General features: G+C 41.1%; 1 protein-coding gene across 5 annotated transcripts in view; it reads left to right on the top strand.

Moving 5' to 3' along the window:
* The window catches only part of NR2F2 (nuclear receptor subfamily 2 group F member 2), an 11,820-nt gene extending 1,842 nt beyond the window's left edge, over window positions 1–9,978 (top strand). The window contains exons 1-3 of one of the 5 annotated variants that reach the window (XM_069098509.1): window positions 2,234–2,568; window positions 5,090–5,617; window positions 8,524–8,811. In XM_069098509.1, coding sequence (XP_068954610.1) covers window positions 5,107–5,617; window positions 8,524–8,798 — 786 coding nt within the window. In that variant the 5' untranslated portion in view covers window positions 2,234–2,568; window positions 5,090–5,106 and the 3' untranslated portion in view covers window positions 8,799–8,811. Of the gene's footprint in view, window positions 1–2,233; window positions 2,569–2,805; window positions 3,523–4,653; window positions 4,815–5,068; window positions 5,618–8,523 lie in introns of those variants that run through there. The other 4 variants (XM_069098505.1, XM_069098508.1, XM_069098506.1 and 1 more) reach the window with 4 other exon arrangements.
* Window positions 9,979–10,996: the final 1,018 nt, after the last annotated feature.

Below are 10,996 nucleotides of genomic sequence, written 5' to 3'. Positions count from 1 at the left end.
GCGCCAAGAGTGTATGGTTGGAAGTCTCGAGATACATGGGGGGGGGGGTGAATTTTCAGCATCTAGCCCCTTATCTTTATATAGCTCTAATTTTTACCTTTCTGTTATTCTGTCAGTGTGTATGTGGATAAGGTATTTAATGCAAAGTGCACATAGATCCAGGTTTGTGAGTATTGGAAGGACAAGGGGTGGATGGGATGGTGGTGGTAGAAAGGCTAGCCTGGATATCCCCAATTCCTGCGACTGCCTATATAGCAAAAAATGTTTCGGTTTTACTTATTTTTTAAATTTATTTACATGATGTGTTCATCTTTCTTGGTGCCTCTTGTTTTTAACTCTTCACCTTTTAAAATACATATACTTGGTTGGCTTATCTGTTTAGTGTTTCTCACGAGTAAAGAATCTGTGTTCTTGAGTTATAATCTTAACCTATAAATATGTAATAATCATGAACCACTGCCTCGTCGAAAACAAACAGCAAAGTTAATAAATTGAATTATATTGCATTCTGGGGAAATCTTGTAAGATATATTTCATCCTTTTTTAAAAAACCGCTCACACTGGCATACAGAAGCAACTATCTTGAATTATTTTTGCACAACATTGAATTAAATTGCTTTTGCTGATATAAATCCTCTTTTTCTTAATTTTGCTTGTGTGTGTGCCCAGAAAGATATCTGTGTGCTGATATTACTTCCAACTCCGCTTAGGATCCCTTGTTTGAGGGTTTTAATGGTTATTTGAAGGCTAGGGAGAAATCGAGAAACAATGACGTCTTTAGTCGACTATTTTGTAATCTAGAAGCATTTTCTCTTAAGTCTTTGTCCTTTTATATTGAAAGAGGCATATAAGATACATGGATATTTCAGACATGAATGTACATGTATGTATACATACATTGGAATGGTATTAAGCATAAAGTGAATGCGTTAGAAATAACCTTCATACCATTCAGTCAGAAAGACCTTTTCCCCCCTCCAAAATAAACTATTGCCTACTTTAATTTACCATCTCTGCTTTACAATTATTTAAAGCAAGTGAAAGTGGATTAAGTTCAGGAAAGTGTATTTTAACTTTATGAGGACAGTAAAATGTAGTTAACTATTGGGGATCAGCATCCTATATATACTTTCTTTATTTGAACAATTAAAAGTTCACTCCAACATACCTGTGAAACTTTAACCCTTAAAAGAAAAAAAAAAACAGAAAGCTGAATATCATTTTAAAAAAATCACAACAAATACAGTTACTGATTAGAGGTATTTATTAGAGGGTTGACCAATCACCTGGTGTACCCAACGTCATTTTCACTCCCTTCTTATCTAACTCCCTTCATCTGCTCCCCCATTTCCCGAACTTAAAAAAAAAAAAAATCCCAAGTAACTTTTCCTCCCTGACACTCTCAATAAAAAAAATGTGAGAGACTCAGGTTCTTTCTGAGATTGGTTTCGTGGCGCCTGTAAGTTGAGGGGAAAAGTCTTATTTTCAATGCTTCACAAATAGCTTTTTAGTACTATTTTGCATGCATGTTTAGCTGTTTCTCTCGTCTTTGATAAAATCTCTGATGCGAGCTTTGATGATATAAGGAGGGGGTGCAAAAAGGAAGAAGGGGTGCAAAAAATGATCCCTTTAGCCGGGGTTTCTCCCTCCTCCCTCCCATCGCCTTTCTTTCCCCCTGTCCCCTCCCCCGCCCCCCTCTGTTGCAAGCCGGAGGAGGCAAGGCTGAAGAGAACTGCCAGAGACTCATCTCCCTTTAGGACCGGGCAGCTCTCTCTGGCAGCCATACCAGGCAGCACAAGGCTCATTTGGCCAATGAGGGGGAAGGGGCGGTCCGGGAGCTTTTGACCAGTCAAACACAGTCTGTTGCCTTATAAGGCGAGTGGTCTCCATGGTAACGTGTGCTAAGTTGCAGCAGTCGTGTCAAAGTTCACTATATAGAGAGCTCAGTGAGCTGATCGCAGAGAAACCACTTCTGCCAGCCCCGGCGCCTATAAATCGCATTCACTCCCTAACCCCCCTTTTTAGCATATTTGATCACTTTGATTCTCTGTTCTTTTCTCTCCCACCCCCCCCCTCCTTTTTTTTTTCCCCCCCTCCCTCCGTTCCCTCCTCTGTGCTTTTTTGTGTTTTTTTTTTTTTTTTTTTTTTGCGCATGAAGGATGTTCTTCTAGGTTGTGATCTTCCCTCCTCTCTCTCTTTTATCATTATCCCCGCTGCTGCTGGAGAGTTGACTCTTTCCCTATGTGTCTGAACCAGCGGCGCTAGAACCACTCGCTAGAAGGAGCAAGGAGGAGGAGGAGGAGGAGCAGCAGCAGCGGCGGCGGCGGCAGCAGCAGCAACAACAAGCGAGCAGGGGGAAGCAGCAGGACGAGCGGCGGCGGCGGCGGCGGCGGCGACGGCAGCAGCAGCACCACGAGCGGCAGGACGAACCCACCGCGCAGGAGCCGAAGCCAAAGCAAGAATTTGATCAGTTTCATGGTTATACCCCTGGACTTGAAAAAAGCTCCGGCGAGACCGTCGGCTCCCTGCACCGAACGAAGTCTTGTAGTTGTGTCTTTTTTCGCCCCTGTGTGTGTAATCTTTAATCTTTTATTCATTCTTATTTTGATGGCTTTCCTGAATGGCTGACTGTGAGCTGCCCTGGACTTGGCCCCCAGACAGTCGCCTCTCCTCCTCCAACTCCTCTGCTACAGAATAGCTTTGAGAGAGAGTGAGTGAGTGAGAGTGAGAGAGAGAGAGAGAGAGAGAGAGAGAGAGAGAGAGAGAGAGTGAGATAGACAGCTGGATAGAAGCCAGACAATCGACTTCCATCTCCCCCCCTCCCCTCCCTCGCTCTCCACATTTTGCCGATATTTGCGCTCCCCCTTCCCTCTTCCCTCCCCTCCTTTTTAAAGCCCCCCGAAAACCGCCAAAGCTGATCTGAAAGCAAGAAAAGCAACAAACTTTCCAAAAAAACACACACCCAGACACACTCACACTCACACACAAAAGAAAGAGAGAGAGAGAGAAAGAGAGAGAGAGAGAGAAAGACCAGAGAGCCCGAGAGAAAGAAAGGGGAACAGGAAGTTTGGAAACGGTGTCCGATAGATATGGCAATGGTAGTTGGTGCGTGGCGAGACCCCCAAGACGATGTACCAGGAAACCAGGGAACTCAACCTTCGCAAGCACCTCCAGTACAAGGACCACCAGCCGGGGCCCCTCACACCCCGCAAACTCCGGGCCAAGGGGGCCCCCCCAGCACTCCAGCCCAGACCAACCAGCCCAGCCAGCAGAGCCAAGCCGGGGACAAGCAGCAGCAACAGCAGCACATTGAGTGTGTGGTTTGTGGGGACAAATCTAGTGGCAAACATTATGGCCAGTTTACCTGCGAGGGTTGCAAGAGTTTCTTCAAGAGGAGTGTAAGGAGGAACCTGAGTTACACTTGTCGTGCCAACAGGAACTGTCCTATAGACCAGCACCACCGCAATCAGTGTCAGTACTGCCGCCTCAAAAAATGCCTCAAAGTTGGCATGAGACGGGAAGGTATTGGGATTTCATTTGTTTTCCAATTTACAGTTCACTGCCTTTTGTATTTTTTTTTAAATCGGTCTTTAAGTAATTAAACCGAGAGAGAGAAAAAAAAAACTCAGATGGAAAAAAAACTGCATGCTTTTTCCAGCATTCCAACTGATTTCTCTTCCCTCCCCCACCTTGTTTTGATTTTGTTTTCATTGATTGGAACTGAATTTTAATTCGACTCTGTGAAAGGGATATGATGGGGCGTTTTGTTTTGGGAATTTTTTTTTAAGTCCGGTTTACTTTTTTTTTTCTTGTTGGCTTGTTTTCCTGCATGTTCAACATATATCCTTCCCTTCCCCTCCCCCAGATTAAAAGAAAAAAAAAACCTAACCTGAGATTGTACTTTTGTACAGGAGGTTCAAATTACAATGACAATTTTATGCACTTCACTGTATTAGCACAGTGTACAACTCTCATTTGATCCTCCGTGAATTAACATTCTGCTTTTAAAAAATACCTGTGTTGTTTTCTTTTTCTTTCACTTTTGGAAGGAGAGAACATGGTAGGATTGAAAGCGGGGGGGAAAGGCCATCCGTGGCTGCTTTCGCTCTGGGCAAGTTGGGTCTTTGTGATATAAAATTAGACGAGAAATGTGAGCTCTAGTTTTCCAATGGCGTGCTTAGAGCCTGGGCGCTGTAATGTAGGTTAAGGGTTAGGGATCGCCTTGTTTTCTTTGTGTTTCTGCAAGAGTAACTAACCTTGTAATACGTTAAATAACAAATATAAATCAAAAACATTTTAGCAACACTCTCGCTCCCTCTCGCCCTCTCCGTGTCTGCCTCTCAGGCGATCCTTTCTAATCTCTCTCGTGTCTCGCTCGCTCGCTCCCTCCCTTCTGTTTCCCTCTCTTCCCCCTCTCTTTCTCTCTCTCCCTCTCTCCATGTAAATTTATTAACCAAAAGAAAAGCCCTCAATTCACTGATCAGCTAATAGACGTGGTTTTAAATAATAATGCATTTCTCTTGCAGTGATCTGGTTGGGGTGTGTGTTTTTTGGAAGGATTATTCGAAAGTCAATAAAGGCCGTTTGGGGCGAGCACTGTGTATTTTGAAAGAACGTCTCCCCCTCCCCCTCAGCCCCTCCCGCTCTCCCCTCCCCCAATCAATAAGAAATATCAGATGTTTAGCTGTAAAGAAGAAAAATGCCCTCATAATGACACATTCCTCTCATAAGAGAGAAAACACAAAAGCAGCCGGGTGTGTTTAGGAAGTGAACAGTCTGGGTTCTTACCGCAGCTCCAAGCAGGAGCATTTTAGGCAAGTATACAACATTATGTAGCCTCTGTGTTGGTTTGACTTTAATCAGTCAGAAAGCAAGCAGATTCCCAGATCTCTCTCTCTCACGTGTTTGCAAGCAGAGAAATCTGTCTGGAAATAACAGGGTACTATGATCTGACTTTTTAAGTGGTGGGGGTTGGGAAGTGGAGAATACAATACAAAACAAACGCAACAAAAACTTACTCTTGAATCTTTTGAGATAACCCAACCAATTCAGGTATTAATTGCTGTAGTTTCTTCTTTATTCACTGCAGCCGTCCAAAGGGGAAGAATGCCACCCACACAGCCAACTCATGGTCAGTTCGCCTTGACAAATGGAGACCCACTCAACTGCCATTCCTACCTATCCGGATATATATCCCTGCTTCTCCGAGCTGAGCCCTACCCAACGTCCCGCTTTGGCAGCCAGTGCATGCAACCCAACAACATCATGGGCATTGAGAACATTTGTGAACTGGCAGCCCGGATGCTCTTCAGCGCAGTGGAGTGGGCCCGGAATATTCCCTTCTTCCCAGACCTCCAGATCACAGACCAGGTGGCTCTACTCCGGCTGACCTGGAGTGAGTTGTTTGTGCTCAATGCTGCCCAGTGCTCCATGCCCCTCCACGTTGCCCCGCTCCTGGCAGCGGCGGGCCTCCATGCCTCGCCAATGTCTGCTGACCGAGTGGTCGCCTTTATGGACCACATACGAATCTTCCAGGAGCAAGTGGAAAAACTGAAGGCATTACACGTTGACTCAGCAGAATACAGCTGTTTAAAGGCCATAGTCCTCTTCACCTCAGGTAGGAATCAAAGGGAAAACAAATAAACATAAAAGCCACAGCCTAGCGCCCAATGTGTTGGCCACACTTTGAATGTTTCCTCACCATGTGTTGAGATGGGGGAGGGGAGAGGGGGAATTGATGGGAGGAGATGAGGCAGGGAGTCTGTTGGGGTCATGAGTCCAATCACCAGCCCTTCCCCCACCCCTTGGGGTAAGTGTGGGGGGAAGAGAAGTTGTGACTAGAATTCCATAGAAACTTTGTTTAGCATGTAGACTCTTAGAGTAATGGCAGCCTGGGGAAATAAGATTGGAAGAACAATGGCATTGTAGAATGGTGTGCTTCAGGCAAGCCACCCAGGCTCTAGCAAAAGGGCCAAGTTAGGCTGACCCTTGAGTGTAGAATCTTTCCCATTGGGCTGGGAAAGAGAACTACATCAAATAAGCAGTGGGCATGAAATGTATTTCTCTGTCCTCTCCCCATTCTATTTTATCCTATCTTCTTCCCCCTTCCTCCCATCCCCAGCCTGAAGAGGCCAAAGGGACTCTTTCAAGATGCTTCCAGTCCTCATAGACAGTGATTGCACCCTCTTTCCCAGTCCTGCCTTGCCATGGCAAATAAATATGAGAACCTCAGCAATCCTGTCTCCTTTCATGTCAGGAGAAAAGTTTGCATGTTAACTCTGCAGGAGTTCTTGTTGTAGTTCCATCCATCCTGATCTAGTGGTTTTCAAAATAACATATACATATATGTATATATGTGTATATAGTTCAGGGTTACAGATTGGACTTGGTGCTAGTTGGAAGAGAGAAAGAGCGCAGATGATGCTCTAAAATGTAATTATATAGTAACATATTTCTACCTCTTTTCCTAAATTGTCAAACAAGCAAAGTATTTTCAGATAATTCAAAGGAGAAAGTATGTGCCTACTTGAGCTGTATATAAATAGTGCACGAGTTATAAAACAATAATGAATGCATTATGAAATCTAATTAGTTTGCATGTAGTTTAACCTGTGTGAGTAATGTAGCTGATATTAATTAACTCTTGAGGCCAAATTATTTTTGAGATATAGAGCTTTGCAATTTATGCAATACATGAACTAAACATGCTAACTCTAGGCTGTATATACTGGCACAATGCATTGGATATACCCCTAGAAATTTTGTGAAGTTTTTCAACCAATTCTTTTGTCAGAGCTGAGAGTCTCCTAATTCAGAATGATAAACATTTGAATTGAGGTAGGACTTGAAAAATAATTACTCATCACAGTTTTTAAGACTGATATCAGGAAACAGGGAGGAAAATGTAGTTTATATTGGGGGAAAGGACTCACAATCCTTTCCTTGTTGTGTTTAAGGGGGTCCAGGGAACCAAGCCATTAGTTGGATCTCTTCCAGGTCCTGGGTCCTGACCCAGGCTTCCTTTTATATATTACTTCTTTACATATAAAAACTACCCCCCCATCCCCTATTTCACCTTCTAAGGTCTTACGGTAATCAATTAAAAAGCTATATACTGGGACAAAGTAAGAATTGAATGTAGACTTTTTCATAGGAGAATTTTTTTTATTATTGCCCTATCATTTCAGGGTGCCTTCCCTGCTCAAATACACAGAAATGAACATCCTACTACACACAAACACTTCCCATATTCCCACTCCATTTCCCTCCTCATTTCTGACCAGGGAAGTGACTTTAATTTTTGGATTTGATATTTAGTTCTCAGTTTTGCTCCTAGTCTTTCTAGGAAAAAAAATCTGATATTGCTGTAACTGTTAATTTATTACTATTTGCAAAATGTGAGGCCTGGTGTGAAGAATGCAAATTGCCTCCCAACTAGATAAAGGTTTCTCTTATATTATTCAGGAATAGACATAGTACAAATGCAAAAAGTCTTCTATAAGTAATTTTTGAAAATTCCTGACTCCAGGAACTTATGTATTTCATATATATATGCAATGTATCTACATAAATATATACATATATTACACATGCTCTCTGTTTTTAAAGCCTCAGTTTTAATGATGCATAATATGCATGTGTTAGTCCTAGCTTTGCCTAGTAAGCCACAGAAAGGTCAGGTCACAACCTGTGCTCTCTTAGCAAAGAAGGCTCTTATTTAAAGGGAATTTATTGTGTTTTCTCCTATTAGAAGGGGGAAAGTGGCCAGTTGATATTGGGTGGGAGTGCTTATTGTAAGGGTATGAGTTTGGGGTTTTTTTAAGGAGAGAGAGAGAGAGAGAGAGAGAGAGAGAGAGAGAGAGAGAGAGAGAGAAGAAAAGAGGGGGGAAAAGAAACAGCTCAAATGAACAGAGAGATCACAGTTTGCATGGCTGCCCCTGAATAGACTAAACTGACAAGATCAGTTTTAAAGGGCCACTTAAATCAGTTTCAAAGACTGGAGAAAAGCGAGTTGTCTTCTTTGAGGAAGAATCTGTTGCTGAGTCCTGGGCGCCATTCCTTTTTACTGGGCCAGGTTGTCGGCTCCCCTCATTCCCTCCTCTCACCCCACCCCTCCCCAGCACTTAACTAACTATATGATTATAAGCTAAACAATTATTTTCTAGCAAAGGTGGCAAGAGAGCTAATGGACAGTGGGGTGTTTGGAAACCTTTTCATCCCCAGATTCACCAAGTGTACTTTTCAGTGCCCTTTTGTAGTGATCTAGTAGCCTCAAGACTCTGGGTCAGTAGACAGTGAAACCCTTCATTTCATTTGACTTTAAAATCCACCAGAACCACCTTCCAATACTCTTTCTCAATCCTCTTCCTTTCTTCCCTCAATTTATTTTTTTAGTAATGCCAATTTTTGGTCTAACATCTAATTTGAAGGATGCTCGACTACTCTACACACACTTCTTATGACCCATTTCAAACCTCTTAATCTGATAACTGTATTCTTTTTTTTTTTGTAACTTTCTTTTAGATGCCTGTGGTCTCTCTGATGTAGCCCATGTGGAAAGCCTGCAGGAAAAGTCACAGTGTGCTTTGGAAGAGTATGTTAGGAGCCAGTACCCCAACCAGCCAACACGATTTGGAAAGCTCTTGCTTCGCCTTCCTTCCCTTCGCACTGTCTCCTCTTCTGTCATAGAGCAATTGTTTTTCGTCCGTTTGGTAGGTAAAACCCCCATAGAAACCCTAATCAGGGATATGTTACTATCTGGCAGCAGTTTTAACTGGCCTTACATGGCAATTCAATAAAAAAAAAAAAGAAGGGGAATGAAACAGAGAGAAAGAAAAGGCAAAAGACTGATTTGTTTGCTTAAATTCCTTCTGTTAAGAAAGGATATAAAAGGATGTTACAAGTTTGCTAAAAGAAGAGAGGGAAGAATTTAATGGACTGTGAATTAAAAAAAAAAAAAGACTGTCAAATGAACTTTTACAGAATGCATTAAAAAAAAACTCCTGTGTTGGTCAGAACAACTTGCTACTTATCATTTTTGTATAAAAAAAAAGGAAATTAGTCTTTCTTTTTTTTTGGTAAACTTTTAAAATATCGCTAAAAGTGCATTTAAGGAGATTTGGAGAAAATTAGCAGAATGGAGAAAGTAAGTCTTTTTTTTCCAAATTATTAATTGTCCTGTGTCTATGTACCTATAGCTGTTCTTTTTTGTATTTTTCTGGTTCCAAACCAGTTTATTCTGTGGTTCTATAATAATTTTTGATATAATCTTGGCTTCTTAAAAACTGTGTATCCTTAAAATATATGTTCTGCAAGAATTAAAACTGAGTCCATGAAAATATCATAGGAAGACATAAAACTTTAAAAGGCTACTTAATGATGGAAACGCACTTATAAGTGGTGACCAAAATTTAGTTGAAGCTGAGAGCTCTAATTACAGACCCAAAGGAACCACACACAACACTTAAATACCTTCCCCCCCCCAAAAAAAAAATAAATCCTTCCCCATAACAAACCTAGCTTTTTTTTTATATATTTTAAGAAAGAATGAACTGTGGAATTTATTGGCGGCCAAGGGATGTGTCCAAGACACAAGCTGAAGTTTTGAATAAAAAGTGAACTTTTGTAATTTGAATTGGGTCCCGCATAGATCTTGAATTGTTATGAGACTCCTATATCTGTTTGTATATTTGCAAACCCTTTGTATTATAATAATTGTTGATATTTTCCCTTTTTAAAAAAATACCATTGAAATCAGCATGACAAAATAACGCTGTTGGCACTTATAGGTAACGTGATTGATTCAGTATCTTAGAGTTTACAGTTTGTGTTAAAAAACTGAAGGTTTTTTTTTAAGTGCAACATTTCTGTATACTGTAAAAGTTATAATAACTGAACTGTTTGGTCGAGTCTTTGTGTGTTATATTCCAAGGAAAATTGAAAGTATTCAGAAATTAAAATATTATTTGATATCTGAAACTTGTTTGGCTGTCACCACTGTCTTTGCATCCGAGAAAAGTCCACCTCACCTTTCTTAGAGTTTGCCCTAGGTGCTTGATTTGTTTACCTCTCACAGTAAGTTTGTTCAAACATAAAGTAGTGTATTTGCCTGTTTAATTTGGGGTTGGGAGGGTAAAGATGAAGTTCATGGTTTATCTCTGGTTTAGGAAGTGCTGGTCTGATATGGTAAGCCACCCCTATTCACGTAATCCTCCTTTTAATTAAAAATGGATTTTCCAGAGAAGGCCCTTATATTTGTCACACTTAAGTGCCTGCATAGGAAAGGTATTGTTGTGAAAAGTATTAGGAATCTTGAGATCAGTATCTATTTTATAATCAGAAAAAAATCTTTTGTACATTTCTGACATCCACGCACAAGATCATTCAAGCAAACTAATAGCGGCATTGTAAATATAGGGCAGTTGTTTGCAATGAGTTTTCTTTAAGTGTGTGTGTGATTATAAAAATATTCTGTGGTTCTCATTTATTGTGGAGAGGACTTCAAATTGAGTGATTTAGCTTCTAGCATGAAGAGTCTTTTAAAAATGTATATATGATAGAATACAATGGGATTGCTTTAAAAAATTAGACTGTGAGAGCATGACCATAGGTCATCAGTATATTTTACATTGCAGCTAAGTACATATAAACATTCGTACACTTCTGATTATGTAGCTGTAGTCTCTGCACTCAGAGTAGCTCTTGCCCTTAAAAGACATTTTTTTTAATAAGAAAGGAAGCTGAGTAGGAAGGAATAACTATTTTGGTTTTATGCCTTTTTCTCTTCTTTTTCTTTCTTTTTTTCCTTTGGAGCAGATGCTGTGTGTGTGTGTGTGTGTGTGTGTGTGTGTGTGTGAAAGCTTGCAATTTTGTTCTTGTTTGAGGCTCCCCCCCAACCATAGGATACAATACTTTGTTGATGGAAGGAAGGAAGGAAGGAAGGAAGGAAGGAAGGAAGGAAGGAAGGAAGGAAGGAAGGAAGGAAGGAAGGAAGGAA

The sequence above is a fragment of the Petaurus breviceps genome, unplaced genomic scaffold (genome assembly GCF_028583685.1).
Source record: "Petaurus breviceps papuanus isolate PSGF00001 unplaced genomic scaffold, PetGlider_PUasm1.0 37, whole genome shotgun sequence".
Classification (NCBI taxonomy): domain Eukaryota; kingdom Metazoa; phylum Chordata; class Mammalia; order Diprotodontia; family Petauridae; genus Petaurus; species Petaurus breviceps.
This window is presented reverse-complemented; position numbering and strand designations above follow the sequence as displayed.